We start from the raw sequence: 19,106 nt of genomic DNA on the forward strand, positions 1-19,106 counted from the left end.
CTCAGTGGAAGGCACCTGCTCCCCATACACTCCGGAAGCAGGTGGGAACTGAGGCCCAGAGGCCAGGCTGTGCGCTCTGAGCACAAGCTGCAGGGCCAGAGCACACTCCCACCAGGCAGAGCCCTGTGTCCTTTGGAGGGACTCCATGCATGCAGGCTTGCATCCATCTATCATCTGGGATAGACATACCACACCCCAAAGACCCTGAGCCCTCTGCCATTAGCACCTCTGGCTTTAGCTGGTGGGGAGCTGGCGAATTGCCTAGTGTCCCCTTTTCAAGCACTGCCATGTCACTTGGGAGGAGCTGTTATCCTTCCCATTTCACAGGCAGAGAAACTGAGGCACAGAGGGAATAAGTCTCTTGGCTAAAAAGCCACACAGCCTGTAAGTGGCACAGCCTAGACACACATACACACACACACCCCTACACCTATCAGCAGACAGCCCCTTGGTAATTGCTGCATAGTGACCGTAAGGGCTTCAGGTACCTAGAGGACATGGGATAGGTAGCTATGACATCAGTGACAGGGGTATCACGGGCACCTCCTTCCTGTCCAGTGTCACTGTCCCCTCCACCCACTTTCTAGCTAAAGAAATGGCTCAGTAGGGAGAAGCTGGTCAAGGTCACATGGTGTTCAGACCACAAGCTCAGACCTGGCCCCTCTTAGATGACTATGTCCTTGGGTCCACTGTCCCACCGGGGGTCGTTGAGAGCAGAGGGAGCAGTTCCCTGGAGACATGGAGAGTTGGGCAGTCATATGCTCGGGGGGACACAAGCTGTAAGAAATAGCTGGGGCAGGAGGGTGGGCTGACAAGGGCGCCCCTGGATTCCACAGGGGGCTTGAGAGGAGCCCTAAGGATGCAATGCTGTGTCTCTGACTGCTGGACCATGCTCTACCGCACCCTGTGCTGCTGTGCGCCCTATGCTGCTATGTGCCCTGCCGCTGGGCCTCGAGGCTCAGGAAAGAGAAACACATCTTTCACTGCACAGGAGCCCACACAACTTTAAAGCCAGGGAACAATGGGCCTCAAGGTGTCCTCCACAAGCCTCAGACCACGGTGGAAGATTGGAGAGGTGGTAGAGCTACTCGGCTCTGAGTTCATACACCCACTTAGGTGGCTGAAAAGCTTCCCTGGGCCTCAGTTTCCCCAGCCCTAAAAGGCTGATGACATTAAGATGGGGGTGGGGAGGATCATGGGAAGGCAGTGCAGTGGCTCCAGTGGCCCTCCTGGCCACAGGTGTAAAAGAGACCCTGCTCAGAGATATTCACAGCTGTCGGTGTGGGCCCCAAGTCTTCCTCCAGCCTCTGTCTTTTGGGACCCTCATTCCCTGTCCCTGTAGCCCGACCGTTCAAAAGGGCAGCCAGGCAGAAGCGAAGCTGCTCACTTAGGACCTCCAGGTCGAATTCCTGGCTGAGTCAGGGCCCAGCCCACCCATCCCTCCCCATGTAGATGCCAGGCAGCCAGGGGCCACATGAGCTAGGCTGTGGGAGGCCTGGCTGGCCCCAGTTCCCAGTGGACACGGCCACCGCGTTCTGGCCAGACTTACCATCTTTAGCTTGTGCTGCTGAAGGATTTCGTCCAGGTTCTGCCTCTTCTTGTAGTTGAAGTAGAAGTTCTTACACTGGGACACGGTCTTGGAGCCCACCATGCGGGCAATGGCTGACCAGTTCCTCCCATGTTCCAGGAGGCCTGCAGGTGGAGGCAGATGAGGGTTCACTACCATCCAAAGTCAAGGGGGCACAGTCAGGGAGGGACCAGGAAACAAACAGTAACAGACATGGCCCCAAGCGAGGCCACGGTTAAGATTCTAGGGGGCAGAAGACAGCCCCCCCCCATCCTTCCCTCCCTAGTTGGGCGGGAGCTGTGGTGGCCCAGCTCTGACACTGCACAGCTGCAGTGAGGCCTCAGGAGAACAAGCCCGCTTTCCGGTCTCACCATAGGTGAAGGGGAATGAGCCCTGGAAGAGCTGAGGTCGGAGCAAGGCCAAGCCGGGGAGGGGAGCAGGGTGAGCTTGGGGCCCCCACACCTCAAGAGCCACACCAGACTCAGGGCCCACCTGGTGCTTAGCAGTCACGGGTGGACCTGTCTCAAGTCACAGCTTGAGACCACATGGTGGGACAATCTTCAGATCTGCGGAGGCCCCCCTCAACCCCTCCCCAAGGCCACAGACCTCATGGCTCACAAGCTCTGAAGCCACAAACCCTGGGCTAGACTAGAAGGCTGTGGACCCTCAGCAACCTTCAATGGGCCCCAGCTCCCTTGAAGGCAAAGCTGGCCACTTTCCCATGGCAGTGCCAGAAACCGGCCCCTGGGAATGGAGGTTAGGAGGCCAGCGGAGCTTCAAAGCCACTTGTGACAAGGCTAAGTCCCATTTCCTACCACCAGGCTTCAAATCATGTTCTTCTACACAAGTCAAAGCAGAACAAGAGGCTGTAACTACAGGAGGCAGGGAGGGAAGGGGAGGGGAGGGGAGGGGAGCAGGGGAGGGGAGGGGAGTAGGGAAGGGGGCCCCACCCCCTCTCACCCACCCCCTCTCACCCACCCCCTCATTCAAACCCCAGTTGGTGGCTTACTACAAACAAAGGAAACAATAAAACCCCCAACACACCAGCAAGTGACCCCCTAGGTCTACATGGATTTGAGTCAGCCTGTCTTGCCCCTCCCCCACACCCTGGTCAAGACTGGAATTCTTGAAGATTTCTCACCCACCTCACCCAGCTCAGGAGTGGGTCTGAAGCCTCAGCTTCCCATAGTAGCAGCATTGGGTGGGGGTGGGGGGGGAGCGCCATGGTTTGGGGGAGGTGCGGGACAGCCAGGCCACCTGCTGGCCTACAGTGACCACAAGAGCCACGTGGCTCCAGAGCAGCTTCTCAGGGCTCCTCAAGGACAGGAGGCAGGGAGGGCCAGGGCTCAGGATCAAGTGTAACTCAGCCCCTGACCTTTCCCTCCACCCGCGCCAGCAGCAGCTGCCACTTCCAGAACCTGGCGGCTGGGGCTGCGTTTATTTATATTACCCGAGTGCGGTCCAAGAGGGCCCAACAAACACGTCAGGCCGAGGGATCGCAGGCCCGGAACCCCAGGGCAGGTCTCCATTTGGAGCTGTTGGGGGTGGGGTGCATGAAGACTTGGGAGGGGAGGGTGGCCCGACCCCAGGGGAACAGACATTTCCAAATTCAGTTAAGTCAATAGGGAGTTGGAACAGCTGGGTCTCCCAACTAACTCAGACTATGGAAGCTAGGAACTGTCAGGGTGGCGGGGATGACGCTCAGCTGTTCCCGAACACGTGTGGTCAGGGAAGAGCACTGGGCAGAGCTGTCGGGGAGGCCCTTCCCAGAGTGTACCACACAGCCCTGGGGAGACAGGAGCTTCCTCTACTCTTGTTCTAGGAACCTTACATTGGGGTGTTGTGCACAGGAGCACTTCATATCCCGTGTTGTAGAGACACCCCAGCTGTTCTGTCCACCCCGGGGAAGCCCCGCTAAGAATGCCCCAGCCACGCTAGGAGCTAAGACTAAGTACAGCCTCCTTCCAGGGGATCTTGGCTGCACCCTAGAAAGACAAGAAGGAGCGCCAGGCCACGGGTCCAAAATTCCAAGACCCCACCACCACTACATGTGCAGCTGAAATTTCCTATAGCCCCATCGAAGTCCCTGTCACCAGCCAACCCCACCCTCCAGCCCCAGCCCCAGCTGGGGACCACTCACATCCTCTCATCTGCGTCTCCCCCTCGGCCAAGTTTTCCGGAAACATCCGGCTGGAAGGATGCTCCAGGGAGCGGAGCGGTGATTAGGAGGCTGTGCCCGAAAGGCTCCTTAGGGCTTTTTGCTGGTATCCCCCAATTCTACCTCTGTTCACATCCTCAGGAGCCGAGAAGGCAAAAGCAGGCACTGGGGGTAGCCCCAGGACTCCTCCGGCTGAAGCTACCAGCTGCCCCAGAGAACAGAGCAGTGCCCTTCCTGCTTGGGAGGGGAGCGAGGGCTACGGCAGCAGCGGGAAGTTGTCAGTTCTGTGTGCTGGGTTTCTCTGTGCCAGGCGTCACCAGTGCGCACGCGGCGTCCACAGATCTTCCAGGCACCAGTGTCTCAGGGAGGACACTTGGTGAGGGTGCTGTCCCGGAGCCCCCAGACCCACCAAGCCACAAGAAATCCAAAAGCCCCAGGCAAGACAGGGCCAGGCAGCCGTGTCCCTAAACGGCTGGGCTGTGGGACCCAGGGCTCCGCGCGGCTCTTCTTGCTGCCTGACCCAACGAGCCGCGTCAGGACTGAATGTGACCTCCAGACGCGGCGGGCGGGGGCGGGCGGGGGCCGGGCACAGGCCCAGGTTCGGCTGGGCGGGCCAACTGGCACAGGCTCCCTCCCTCTCTCCCCATCCGTGGCAGCGTCAGCAGCGGTAAGAACAGACTGAGGGATCCAGAAAAACAGAGCTCCCACCCCCGGCAGGCAGGGAGCAAGCAGCCTCTTCCGCCCGCCCGCCAGCCAGCCCTCCCGCCAGCCAGCCGGTTCCACCTGCGGTCGCACCCCCCCCCTTCCTCACAGGCCCCCAAAGCCTGGACCTATCTGAGGGCTGTGGGTGGCCAAGGCTTTCTATGAGGGTGGAGGGTGGGGAACTTGGGATGTACTTAGGAGTACTCCAACACCACAACCATTTGGGGGGAAGGGGTATGGGACTCCCAGAGGTCTGGCCAAGGGTCTGGGGACCCTGGTTACCTAATACATCCTCTATTCTCTGAGAACACCTGCTGCAAGGTCCCAAGGGCTCCCGGGAGGCCAAGACAACTAAGCAGCCTCCTAGAGCAGCATCCGGTCAGGTTGACTTCTAGAACCAACTCTTCCCTCTAGCCCTTGCCCTTCCATTCTGTTCTAGAAGTCCAGGGGACAGGGACAGAAAGATGGCGCTTCCCTGTATCCCAGCCAGCTGGCAGAGAGATTCCTAATCCTGCTGAGGACACAGGTCGTTCCCACAGAATCCCACCGTGCTCCACAGGGAACTCCAAAGGGGGCCTATGCAAGCATACCCCCTGTGAAAATGTCAGGGTGCTCCTGGAAGGACACCCCAAAGCTCCTAAGGCTGGAGAGCTACAGAGAACAGACAGCTCTATTGCTCCCAACCCCAGAGAAGGCCCCAGGACATCTGCCCAAGGAGCATTTTGGGCCCTGTGGCTGGTTCTGGGGATGGGGGTAGAGTGGCCTCTCATCTCCATAACATCTACTCCCCAAAGACCAGCTCTTTTTTCCACACTCATGGGTTTTGATTGAGCTGCAAATGGCTCTCTCAAAAAGGAGCTCTAGACACCTGAGTGTCAGAGGCTGGGATCCATGAAGATCCCCTGAGTGTCTGTCCTGGGAGTGTTGGGCCTGTGTGCTCTGCTCCGTGCAACAGTTTTGCCAGCCTGCCTTGCGGTCTTGGGTTCTTCCACCCCACTAATTTCTAAGGAAGGAATTTCAGAGGCAGCTACTTAGGAAGTGAAATTGGCCAAGACAGGAAGTCAAGGCAGGGGGCCTGAAGCTGGCAGAGAGCTGAAAGAGCCCGATGAAATGGTGGCCAAAGGTGACCCTTTTTCATGCTCTACCTGGGACCCATGAAACACTCCAGTGGCTCAGAGGCTGTGACTGTTCCAGCCCCTAATCCCCTCCACAGGGGTCTGAGCTCAGCAAGTATGTAAGCCTCTGATTTAACACATGGGAGAACTGGCTCTCCCACTGTCTGGGGCTCCCAGATCCCCCTCAGGGAGAAGCTTAGGAGGGCACCCCACCCCAACCTCCACCCTCGAAGCAGCTTTCTTAGACTCCCTTGCAAAAGAAAACCTTCCCAGAGCAAGAAGTCAGAGAAACGTGCCCTCCCTGTCCCGAGTCCTCTAGTCACATCCTCCTTCCTTAAGAAATGTTGAGCCTGCTCTGGACTTAAGTGATGGATGTGTTCACTGAGTTCATTAAGTGTTGGATCATTCAGTACAAGTGGACCAGAGACCGACAGTATCCCATGGGGGGCACAAGGAGCCCTGTGAGGTCATCACAGATGACCTCACCCTTGAACCTGCCTTGGCCACCTTCTCCGGAAACACTTCAGACCTCAGCATCTCTGTACTTGCCAATCACCGGTACAATGGAGGTACTTCAAACTACGTCAGACAAAGTCATCAGGGCTTGCCCTAAGGCCAGCTGCCCACCTACTGAGCCACAGGCAGCCTGGTCTGCAGCGTCAGAATGTCCTGTCTCCCAGACCCTTGGCTGGCTACATCACTGAGCCATACTCCCCAACCATGCCACCTTCTCATGGGCAAAGTAGAAACATGCTGCACGTGGAAACTGGGGTCACAAGGGTCATTCACTACCTCTCCTTCCCTAGCAAGAGTCAGATGCTGGCCTAGAGTGAGGAAAGGAGGGATCCAACATCTCCTTTAGGGCATTGATTAGGGACAAGAATCCAGAGCCAGACCCACGTCTGGCCATACCTCAATCCATACAAGAGCCCTGTTTTCTCCCTGGGAATCATCACAACACAAGAGGCCAAAACTCTCCAGACGCTCCTCTAGGACCATCTCCATCCTGCCTACGGGGATCTCCACGCCCTCTCGTCATCTCCTCACTTGGATAGAGCCTGGCGCTCATGGCCCCTGAACTCAGTGCACTGGTCACTGGCTGGCCACACTACTCACCTGGCCAGCCTACTTCACTGCTGTGTGCAGGGTCCCCAATGAGGCACACGGTGGGTGCGCTCTTGGAAAGGTCAGCTTGACCTGGCAATGGGGACAGCATCAACTCTAACAGAACAGTGGCTAAGCCTCCCCACCCGGCCTAGGTACTCAACCAGACCACATCCAGTGGCCGGCAGGGCTCTCAAGGGAGAGTGTGTCTACTGAGCAGACATTCCATCGCTGGAGACATCCAAAGGACCCTGGTCTAAGCCACTACCCTCCAACCACTGGCTCTGCCCAGGGTCAGGATTCCTTAGGGTCAGGCTAATCTCCCCTTAGGGAACTTGGGGCTTTTGGCCCAACCCTATAGGTCCCCAACACTCCTCTATGCCCCAACTGTAATCTTTGTCCTAAGGCAGGCAGGGGCCAGGTCCCTAAGGAGGCAGCTTCCAGTTCAGGCTCAGGCCCCACCCGAGTGTGAGCCCAGGAAAACAGCACTGCCCCCTAAGCATACACATACCACACAGAGAAAGATCAAAGATCTTGGGCCATCAGGTAGCCAGAATCCAACTCCAGGTCCCTTCCATCCCTTTGAAATCCCACCTTTGTCACCGATGCCACTGTGGCCTCTCCACCTCTGCCTCTCGCACCCGCACTGTCTGGGTTTCTAATGTCTCACTTGAGCGCACTGTCCCTCACAAGGGCTATCTGCCCCACTGGTTGCCCTGCCTTTATTACTTAAAGCAGTAGCCTAGAGACCAACCAATTTAATCCCCTCACTACTACATCCTGTTTTGCAACTCAAGAGCCCAGGTTCCAATCCCAGACCCCTCACATCACAGCTACTCGACCTTGGGTAGCTCATTCCATATATCTCTGGGCCTCTTTCCTTATCTGCATAATAGCAGTTGCCTCAAAGCAGGCCAGAGGTGTAAAGCATTGGCCTCCACAGTAAGCTTGTTTCACTTGTGGCTGAGCAACATCTTGGCAGGTCATGCCCCTGCATCCCACCCCTTAGCACACAGGCAAGGATCAGCCCATGCTATAGGTACCCACTCAGGGCAGAGTCCAAAGGAGGCGGAGTTGGGACTCCAATCCAGCCTGTGAGCTGCCCTGCAGTCTGCACCTGAGCACCCACCTGTATACTAAGTACTGCAAACATTTGGCTCCTATCCTGTTGATGAACCTGGAAGGCAGACCTCCCTGCCCTTTCTACAGAGAAAATGACAATGAGGCTGAAATGGGGAGGCCACCATGAGACCAGGAGCTGCAGCAGTGACGGGGCTGGGGCAAGGTACCCAAATGCCTAAGGCATCAGGACGTCAAGGTCAGCTATTGACTAATTATTGAATACTGAGCAAAAAGCCACTTGGATGTCGCTGAGCTGGGCAATAGTCCCAACTCAAGTTTTATGTCTACCCAGAAGTTATGCACAGGGACAGACTGTACAATGGACCAGAATGGTCAATCTGCTGGGGTGGGCCAACTAAGAAGGACTCTGGGGCTAGGTGTGGTGGGACCTATCTTAAATCACAGCACTCAGGAGGCAGAGGCGGGCACTTTTCAAGTTCAAAGCTACAAAGAGCTGGGTGTGGTAGCGCACACCTTTAATCCCAGCACTTGGAAGGCAGAGGCAGGTGGATTTCTGAGTTCGAGGCCAGCCTGGTCTACAAAGTGAGTTCCAGGACAGCCAGAGCTACACAGAGAATCCCTGTCTCAAAAAAAAAAAAAAAAAGCTACAAAGAGACCCACCCAGTCTTGGAAGGAAAGGAAAGGAAAGGAAAAAAGAAAAGAATAACAAAAAGAAAAAGAAGAGAAAAGAAAAGAGAAGAGAAGGAAAAGGGAAATCCTAATGAACAGGGGAGGGGGTGGGGGTGGGCGTGGGGGTGGGGTAAGACCATGACAGGAAGGAGGCCAGAAGCATGAGACCACCACCAGAGGTGGGATGTAGGTGCCCCTGGAGCCTTGGAAGGAACGTGGTCCTGCCCACACTTCAACTTTGCACCTCTAGCTTCCTGGGCAAGGTAGAGAAAAATTTTCCTATTATGCTGAAGCCAGTGACCAGTTATATAGATGAAGAAAGTGACTGGTCTAGACCACACACGCAGGAAATCCAACTGGGCTGCTCTGGGGGCTGCATGCTTCTACAGCTGTCCTTCACAGCTGGGCTAAGGAGGATGCTCTGGTGGCTCTGGGGACACCTGGTTGCTTACCTGCCTGGGGTTCCCTGAGGGCCTGCTTCTCTGTGGGCTGCTACCCCGCATTGGACCAAGGATGGGTGAGTACCATCTGCCTGGTACACAGCTTGGCTGGGGTCATTTTCCTCTCTGAGTTGTCAGCACTCTCTCGGCAGGGTGCTCGGGAACATTCTTAGCCTCTCACCCCCACAGGCTGTGGAAAAGGAGCTACCACGGGCTGTGCGCACCTGCCTCCCCGCCCCCGCCTCCGGAACAGCCATCAGCAGCCACCGCGAGCAGCCATAATTGTCCAGATTGCTGTAATTCACAGCAGCAGCCCGCGCCAGCGCTCACGGCGCTATTTCAAATGTCACTGAGCAGGGCCGGTGCACACGGGCCCCCAGGATCAGTGGGGACGAGCTCCCAGCCCTCCCTATAGGCCCTAACCTTGGGACAGTGGCATCAGGGCGCTCCATCCCAGCTGGTGAGTCATTCCACTCCCCTCCCACCACGATCTGCCCTTCCAAAATGGAGAGAGAGAGCAGCCTCCTGGTGTCTGGCAACAGCTCTGGGCTAGTGAAGGCAGGAGGATGCTCGAGGGGCTGCAAGAGCTTTAGGGGATGGGCAAAGATGGATGCTTTCCATGGGCACTTTGCAGTCAGGATGCTGAGACCCCAGGACCCACGTGTGGATAAAAGCAAAGGGGTCACATGATCTCCACAGAAACACGCAGAGCCCACGGTAGGAATAACCCACCACTCTGTTTCCAGGTGAGCCCACAAGTAATGTGTGTGTGTTGGGGTGGAAGTGGGGGCCTGGAGGGGTGGCACTTCACGTGGCTCATGTAGCCCTGCAGCCCTCATGGATACACGAACAACCCTGAAAACAGCACTAAGTGAGTGCAGCCAGGCGTAAGGACTGGTGTGGCAGCAGGCATCATTCCTGTAAGTGTCAGGGCAAAATGACTTCTAGCCACAGACCGGAAGTCCATTAGTGCTGCCTCGCCCTTGGACTGATGGGCAGGAGGGACCGATAATGGGTACAGGATTTCCATCTAGGGTGTGGAAGCTTGTAGCACACAACTGTGGGTAAATGTAGGTGAATGGGGTTTTTTGTATTGTTTGTTTGTTTGTTTGAGACAGGGTCTCAGGTAGCCCATCCTGGCTTCTCACTTGCTATGAACACATGATACTGTTCTCACTGTGACACTTATGATCCCCCTGCCTCTGCCTTACAAGCGCTGGGATTATAGTCATGCCCCATGATGCCCAGGTTAACAGACAGCCTTTCAGTGGTCAAGTCTGTTATACAGACTTTGCGGAGATTAAACCATGGGAATCAGACCATTACGTAAAGACTTTTTAGAATTCATACCACAAACCACAATGTAGACACACACAAAACAAAGAACAACACAGACCCTCTGGGGTGACAGCACACTGCACCAAGCCGGCTGGAGACACAGTCTCAGAGCCCTGTGAACAGATATCTCTACTGTCCTTCTTGAGCGACGGCCCAGCCCCCAGGCCAAGCCCACTCTTGGGTGAAAGAGGGCACAGGCAAGAAAGACACACATCCAGGTGGAGAAGCAGAAGTGCTTAAAGGACCCTCCAGGTTGGTGGCTGTTCTCAGGTGGTATAGGACACTCCTGCTGAGTGCATTAGACCCTCGGCAAACCCCTCGAGAGGAGGGAGGAGCAGGTCTGAAGACCAGAGCCGCAGGTGGCAGTGGTGGCAGGTGTGTTAGAGCTCCTAATAAAAACCACCAGTTCCCACCACGCACACCGCAGCCTGGGCAGAGCAGCCACAGCTGAGGGGCAGGGGCAGGGGCAGGGGCAGGGGCAGGGGCAGGGGCAGGGCCTGAGCAGAGTGTAAACGATGGAAGTCAAGAGGACTGGGCATCGCCTCTGGAGCTTTGGGAGGCCTTCAGCCTGGACGACTCGTCCATAACAGGGGGGCAGAAATGGGAGCTACATCTCAGAGAAGGATCAGGTGGCAACTAAGGCAGGAGCCCACTGCAATACCACACTCAAGTGAGCAGGTGGCTTTGTTTCTCTCAGGGACATGGGAGAGGTAGGGACAGACGTTCACAATCGCTAGCTCTGGGACCACCCTCAGTGAAAGCCACTCATCCTAAGGTGGCTTCAACTCCTTGTAGCCATTCAGCACTCCTAACTTAGAGATGGGTAAACTGAGGCTCAGAGATAGGTCACCAAGCTGGAGAGTGAAGGCCTCAGGCATAATGAGTGTGGTTTCGAGGCAGGTCATGCTAATGTTACCAGGGCCCCAGGAGGCATCCCCTCAAAGGTCAGGGCTCAGAGAGATGCTGGGGAAGGGGTCCTGTCTAGCCAGCAGGATGTTGGCAGTGAGATGTCATCCTCAGGGTGTGGATGGCCTAGCCCAGTCACATGTTACAGCTAACGACTCCCTGATTTTGAAAATCTATAGTCTTGGCCTTGTGATGTAGACAACTATTATGACTGCTACCTGGTCTACTGTGGAACACACCACCACCAAAAGCTAGGCAACCAATTCCAAATGTTTGCAGAGCACAAGCCTGCACCAGCGTGGGGACCTTGGAGACCCCATGTAAGAGCCACACGCAGGTGTGAAGACAGGAAGCCCTCCCTCCTGTGCCACTGACCTTGTGGCCAGCCTCGATGGCCAGGGGACTGTCCACCAAGCACCTTGGCCACTGTCCTCAGGGACCAGTTGAGGTAGCTCCTCGCACACTCAAACCACAGGCTCCTGAGCCATTCTGAGTTCAGGTACAGGCCAACACTCAAGGAAGAGACTTGTTCTCTGGCAGGTTCAACTGAGGCTCTGAAGAGCCCCTGCTCCTGGCCAGATGCACCAGCAGCTTCGCGAGCCAGGCATCCCAGTGCCGGGGACAAACAAACACGGCATACTGCACACCATCACGGTGCCTTACCTTTCTTTGCTGTCTCCATCTCTTCCTCAGTCCAGCGAGAACTCTCGTTCATCTCCATGGAAGCTGCAAAGAAGATGGGCATTGGTAGGCGTTCCATAGAGTGCTTCCCCTACAGTCTGCTCTGAGCTGGCCAGCCACCCCTTACCACAGTGCCTGATGCCCCGTGCCCAGGGGCCAGTAGCTGTGTACAGAACACCCCCCCACACACACACACACACAATGTTCTCACAGACAGCACCACAGCCCACTATGCTGAGAGGATCTGGTATCTCCATTCGCAGACAAGGAAACAGGTGGCCAGGGTCTGGGTCATGGCCTGTTTCTACTTGCACTTTGCCAGGAAGAGGTAGCCCACCTAGGGACACGGTCACAAATGTAAAGAAAGAATCATGGGCAGGGACTCCATTGTGCAGAGCGGGCCATTTCACACCTCCTTGGAGGCGACCCTCTAGATCAGTGGTTTTCAACCTGTGGGTTGTGCGTGACCCCCATAGGGGCAACATATCAAATATTTGTATTACAGTTGATAACAATAGCAAAATTAGTTATGTAGTATCAACAAACTAACTTTATGGTTGGGGGGTTTTCACCACAACAAGAGGAACTGTATTAAAGGGTTGAGGCCTTAGGAAGGTTGAGAACCTCTGCTCTAATCGCACATAGCCCGTCTCCTACCATGACCCTCAAAAAATGGCTCCTCGGCACTTGCTCATGGCTCGTGAGTGACATCACCATGGCTAGGCCTCCTTTGGTGCTGGTGACTATTACAGTCTCCCTAGCTCGCCCGAGGACAACAAGGCCCTTCAGAAGGGACACAGCCAGGCACAGGGTGGGCAGAGGCAGCCTTGTCTGGATGACACACCACACTCTGACTGCTCCCCAGGTGACCTGCTGCCTGTAGCCCAGCTGTGAGTCCCTGACAGGGGTGTGCTGAGAACTGTGACAGGCACGGTGTGGCCTGTGTCCCTTCCTGCTGCCAAGCCCCGGCTGTCTCCTGGATCTCAGAGTCCCCTGTCCTTCCACGGACACCTCCGTGGGAGGCTTTGCAAGCCACAGCCATGGGACTGTCTTACACATGAGGTGTGCCACACAGGCCTGCTGGCACTCTGCCATCAAGTGCCAGCTGACACACACCCACAAAACCCACATAGGATTTGTGGTCAGCGGAGCTGAGTTCAAATCCCAATTATATCATAACTTGAGGTAAGCTACACTGCCCCCAGCAGCTCATACATAAAGCCCAAGCCAGTCCCAAGAAGAGTGAAAGTCTACTGCAGATCCACTAGAGAAATGGAACCTGGGAAGAGACACAAGCAGCCAAGATGACCCACTGCACAGGATGAGTGTGCACTGCTGCCCCTGGTGGCTGCCCTTGGAACTGCAGCTCAGATCACCCTACTGGCTTACTTTTTTACCCAGAGAAGGCAAGGGAAACCAAAACCCACAAAGGTGAAAAGACCATCTCAGAACTATCCTTCTACTAGGTGACTTAACCCAGTTCATCACCATCCCAAATGTCCACACGGCCCAATCTTCTGATTTAAAACAACAAATGGGGCTGGGTTGGGGAGAGGCGGATTCATAGCCTCTTCCCAGTCCTCAGCTCGGCCTGCACCCAGGTTCAAGGTTCCTTGAATCTCTTTATATTCTTGTTAGGTGTATAATTTCTCTCTGTGCACGTGCAGATGCCGAGGCAAAGAGAGGGCGCTCTGGGTCACAATGAGCGCAGTTAGCCAAATACTTTATCTACACTCCACAGACAGAGGCCCAGGTCCTCAGCTACGGGCAGTTCACTCCAACTTCACGGAATCCTAGCAAGAAACAATCTCCCTATATTCCAGCCCCTCCCCCCCACAGTCTCCAGCCTGCTCACCCAGCTCTGAACTTTGCTGCGGGGTGGCTGTCTCCTCATGGTTGGCCTCGTTGGCCATGGAGCGCGTGATACGGCCTTTGCGGCGGCCTTGGCTATTGGCAGTTTTGCGGCCTTTGGAGGCCACAGCCTCTTTCTCATCGTTGTCCTCACCAGAAGTGTCGTCTGTCTTCTCCCTGAGGTCACGAAAGGGACACCGGGATGGATCAGCTGGGGATGGAAACCCTAAGACCACTGGGGGAGACCTGTGGGTCGCTCCATCACAGCTGCAGAGAGGAAAGAGCTGCAGCTGGCCAAAAGGGTGCTATGAGCAGGCAGGCCCTACCATAGTACCTTAACCCTGAAAGGCGGCGGGAGCCCATCCAGGGGTGGGTGGGAAGGGAAAGATGTGAAGTCATCTGACTCCACCTGTCACCAGTGGGGCCTCAAGAGATGCTGACACCATCACCATACAAACAGGGAGCCCAGCTAGAGGCCTTTGGGACTCTATGGCCCCCTGTACTAGCCACAGGGGACTTAATTCTGCACCCCTACAGAGCAATTTGCTCAGGGTATTTAGGACTGCAGGCATGGGGAATCGCAGCTCAGCCCAGCAGTGGGGGTGCACATGACCTGGGGACCTGGCTCCTCAGAAGTGACTGGGGCAGATTTATCGCCTCTGTCACTCATTCATCTTCCTGAAAGATGCCGGCGGGAGCCGTGGAGACAGGGAAGGAGACTCTGTGCTCTGCACAGGCCCAGCCCAGCACCTGCGGCCCCTCCACCTTCTCCCACTGGCTAGGGGGGTTGGTGCTGATGGGGCTGAGGATGAAGGCGGGGGCTGCCAGATGCTTGCATCCATGTTGCCCTCCCGAGGCCCTTCAGCCCTCTCTCCCTCGTGGACCTCAGGGGCCTTGGAGGGGAGGCAAGGCTGAGTGCCAAAGTGGCTGTCTGGATTTATGAGTCCTGGAGCAGGGCTCAAATGAGCAATCAGTCTCCTAGGTCTTGGGGGGGGGGTAGGGGGTGGAGGAGCGGGGGTGTGCAGAGAGGGTGGGGGATGGAGGGAGTGGGGGCTGAGGCTTCCGGGAGGAAAGGCCTGGGAGAACCGACTGGGGCTCCAAACTGGCGCCAGGCTCTGTTCCCCAGGGGCCCAGGTGTGCACCACGCAGCTGCCAGGCCTTACTTGCTGAGTTCTTCCTTCTCGTTCTCCGCATCCTGCTTCTCCTCCTCCTTGTCCGCCTCCTTCTCCTTCTCCTTCTCCTCCTTCTCCTCCTGGCTGCTCCGTGCCATCTGCTGCTGCTGCTGCTGTTGTTGCTGCTGCTGCTGTTGCTACAGCCCAGGAAGCAGAGGCAAGAGGGAAAACAGGAGACAGGTGAAGCTGGGGAAGGGAGGGACGGTGAACGCAGAGGCCAGGGCAACTGGGGAGCCAGCCAGGTGGGAGAGGTTGGAGGCAGAGTGAAGCCAGAAAAGCACCACACTCGGGCACAGGGGTTTGAGTTCTGCCATCTCCCCTGAGCCCAGTGGAGTAAGAGTAACATCTGCAGAAAGCCCGTGTGTGTGTGTGTGTGTGTGTGTGCGCGCGCGCCCGTGCGTGTGCATGAGTGTGTAGGGAAACTCTTTCCCTCCATTGTTCCTTCCTGGCAGAAAACCATTGATGCACAATGGCTCTAGGGCCTTGTCTTTTATAGGACTAGGCTACACTGGGAACAGACAGGGACACCATGGCATACTGGTACACAGAGCAAGAACCTGACTTGTCCAGCCACTGTGGCCTCTTAAGGCAACACTGTTGTGCACTCAGGATCCTCAGGGTCACGCCTCTCCAGCTCCCAAGAATCCTGTGTTCTGTAAGGGGAGGGGCCAGGGCAGCCATGCATGGCTGCTGGCTCCTCGGCTGGGTACCAGATGTCTGTCAGCCAGACTGGGCCCTTCCCTTCAGATTCTAACACTCCATACAGCCCAGGGGCGAAGCCTCATTCTGGCAGACAGAGCCCCCTGAACCTGACATTGAAGGAGTTTCCTGTCAGTTCAACAGTGTCCCAAGATGGGCCATAGAAAGTGGGGGTCAGAACTCAAGGAGATGGAAGGCGGTACAGGAGGAATTAGCCTGTACTTCACAGCTGTCCTGTGCTGGGGCATTGTATCCAAGACACTTGGCTGTGTCTCCCACCTCTACATATAGGGCTGAGTTGGGGACTCAGATCTGGCTGCCCATGGCATGAACCACATGGTGTCTCTGCACCCCAGGCTGAGCCTCTGTGGACAGGGGTGACAGCAGGTTGCCCCGTAGGCTACCCTGGCCAGCGAGTCACTTTTCTGCCTAACAGTGCCTTGGCCTGAATGACCCCATATGTTTGGCCACTCCTGGCTCCCGGGAGACTTGAAGCAGGTACTGGGGGGTTCCTGTGACCAACCACTTCAGGCTGGCAAATCCCCATCTGCACATCTGGCTGGTAGCACTGGCCAGCCATACCTGGGAATTTCAAGCTTGTCGTAGCCTCCTGGGCAGCTGTGCTTCCTGATGGCCAAAGGCTGCCAGACCCCAACTGTGCCAAGGCCACTGTGATCCCAGGCTGGGGGCAGCATCAATATTTTTAATGTCCCAGCTTAGTCACAAGTAGTGGTACACACATGTGACCCCAGCACCCCAACACCTGGAACGGAGAGGCAGGAAGACTGCAGCAAATTTTAAAAAGGCTGGCCAGGGCTACATGGTAAGATCCTGTCTCTAAACCATCTGAATAAAAATAAATTCCCAGGTTGTTCCAGCACATTGCAGTCTGGCTGGCAAGTTCTTATCTAAAGGACTTCAGGCTGGACAGCCTGTAGGTTCCAAGGCACCTGGCTTGGCTCTGCCACTGTGTGAGCAAATGGGAATGGCCACATGCCAATAAAGCTTGATTTACAAAGGCAAGTGGGAGGTAGAGTTTGGCCATAGGCTGACTCTAGGCTAACCCGAGGCTCCACATGTTTACCTAGCCCCTTGCAAGTCTGCTGCTAAGGTCCTCAGACCACAGTGAGAAACCAGCAGGGTTTCTATATTCCATGGCAGGAAGGATTCAGGGAAACACACACACACACCAGCCCCAGCCTGGAGAGCCACGAGAAGCAGAATGCCACCCTCCCCATGACTCCCACATGTGCAGTATCCAGTGACAACTCATCAGTTACGGGCAAGGTGACCATGTACGTCCCCCACCCCCAGATCACAGCACTAGGAACACCCTGAAAGGATCCACAGGGAGCTTCAGGTATCTGTTCTTTCTGCTAGGACCCATTTTTCCTTTCGGAAGCCCACGGTAATAAGGCCCAGTGTCAGTTGACGACATGTATGGGATGAGACTGCTGTCACATCACAGGTCCAGCTTCTTGCTCCTCCCAACAACCCTGACATTACACTGTTCCATAGATGAGAACAAGATACAGAGAGGTAAAGCGATCCATCTAAGGCTACACAGCATTTCCTAGCAGAGCCTGCAGCCAGATGGAACCCCAAAGATAGCCTCCTCAGGGACTCTTGGTTCCTCCGAGTTTGCAGAACTGCCATCCCTACCCTAAACAAACTCTTGTTTACAGGGGCACCGAGACCCCCAGAAGCATAGAGAACAACCTGACACGTGTTCTGAAGCTGACGTTGTCAGGACTGAGGTGCAGAGGGAGGGCAAAGGTAAAACCTTTGTGGTGGTCTGAATGTGCGTGGCCCATGGGAAGTGGCACTATTAGGAGGCGTGGCCTCGTTAAAGGAAGTGTGTCACTGCGAAGGCGGGGCTCTGAGGACTCGTATATGTGCTCAAGTCTGGCCAGGGTGATCCAGACTCTCCTCTTGGCTGCCTTCAGATCAAGATGTTGAACACTCAGATCCTTTTAGAGCACCAGCCTGCCTCGACGCTCCCATGCTCCTGCCATGATGATAATGGACTGAGCCTCTGAAATGGTAAGCCACCTCTAATTAAATGTTGACCCTTATAAAAGTTGCTTTGGTCATGAGTCGCTTCACAGCAATAAAACCCTAAGAGAACCTTCAAAAGGCACAAAATGGCCCTGTGTGGCCCTGAGTCACCGAGACCCTCCGGAAGAGGAAGCAGGCCCGGTAGGACCCAGCCCCTGCACTGGGTCTTCAGGGCTCTGTGGAGGACAAGATCAAGGGAAGGGATTGGGGAGCCTCTGGATTCCATCCCAAACTTAAATAAACAAAGGAGAACCTGAGAGTGCACAGCCACCCTGACTAATACACGCAGACACTCGCTCATTCAATAAACACTGTACTACCAAGGACCAACAAACCAAACACCCCACAAGTGAGTCGCAAGAGCTTCCTGTATGGAGAAGGGGAGAGGTTGGCTGAGTGGAGGCCAACAGGGCTGGGGGTCAGAGTGGAGCAACACAGCCTGCAGCCGGTGGTACGGCTTCATGCCTGCTCTGAGCTTGCCATCTATCTCTCCCAGAGACACATAGCAAGGGATGCAGGCTCAGCCCTCAGCAGAGGTGTGTTGGAGTTCCCTGAGAGTGTGGAACAACAAGAGCCAACCATAAAGCATGGGCACACTGTCATTAACAGAGAGCAGGGCTTTTTGTTGTTGTGAGGTAAGGAGGGTCTCACTATGCCACCCTGGTTAGCCTGGAGCTCAATATATAATCCAGATCGGCCTCAAACCCAAAGAGAACTTCCTGCCTTTGCTGCCTAGGTGCTGGGACTAAAGGTGTGTGCCACCATGCCAGGCCAGAGATTAGCTTTTAAACAGACATCAGGGGCTGAGTCATGTGGTGCCTCTCCAAGGGGCAGCTGCATGGCCACAGTGGTCCAGGCAGCCTATACTGTGAAGTCATTCCCATTGCTTGATGGTGGAGCAGGAACAGGATATAGTATGTGCTTCAGCAACCCTGAGGCCTGAGTCAGAGTTGGCAGGAGTAAGAATTTACATGACAGTAGTGGCACTTCATACACACCATGGTGGCTCCCAGCATTAAATGATGGAGCTTTCCCGAGCTGCTCTGGTGTGGAGACACTTCTACTGAGTACCGTGGGACACGCGCCCAGAAGTCCGTTCATGGTGGCCAATGGCTTGTCTACTTATTAATTCACAGAACTTGGGACTGAGCCCTTGGCTTTGGCACAAGCTAGCCAAGGGTCGTACCCCTGAGCTGCACCACTAATCCCAAGGCCCCATTTTAAATCCTCAACTGGGGGGCTGGGGGGGCTCAGCAGGTGTGCTGGCTATTTTAATGTCACACTGACATAAGCTAGAGTCATTTATGTAGAGGGAATCTCCGCTGAGAAAATACCCTCATCAGTTTGTGGGCGAGCCCGTGGTCTATTTTCTTAGTTGATGGTGATATGGAAGGTTGCTCATACGCACGCTCTCTCCCTCTCCCTCTCCTTCTCTCTCTCTCTCTCTCTTTCTCTCTCTCTCTCTCTCTCTCTCACACACACACACACACACACACACACACACACACACACCCCTTGCCCTGCCTCCAGAATAAGTACACGGGACATCCAGGCTGGACCAAC

The 19,106-nt window shown here is 55.6% G+C and overlaps 1 protein-coding gene across 18 annotated transcripts in view; it reads right to left on the minus strand.

Moving 5' to 3' along the window:
- Nucleotides 1-19,106, minus strand: part of Ncor2 (nuclear receptor corepressor 2) — a 162,907-nt gene that overhangs the window by 37,181 nt on the left and 106,620 nt on the right. For all 18 annotated transcript variants that reach the window (XM_029477772.2, XM_085837191.1, XM_085837194.1 and 15 more), the window contains 4 exons: nt 14,778-14,923; nt 13,619-13,791; nt 11,746-11,808; nt 1,550-1,692 (listed from right to left, as the gene is read on the minus strand). In XM_029477772.2, coding sequence (XP_029333632.1) covers nt 1,550-1,692; nt 11,746-11,808; nt 13,619-13,791; nt 14,778-14,923 — 525 coding nt within the window. The remainder of the gene's footprint in view (nt 1-1,549; nt 1,693-11,745; nt 11,809-13,618; nt 13,792-14,777; nt 14,924-19,106) is intronic.

The sequence above is a fragment of the Mus caroli genome, unplaced genomic scaffold (assembly GCF_978045245.1).
Source record: "Mus caroli unplaced genomic scaffold, Mus_caroli_1 scaffold_4, whole genome shotgun sequence".
In the NCBI taxonomy this organism is placed as follows: Eukaryota; Metazoa; Chordata; class Mammalia; order Rodentia; family Muridae; genus Mus; species Mus caroli.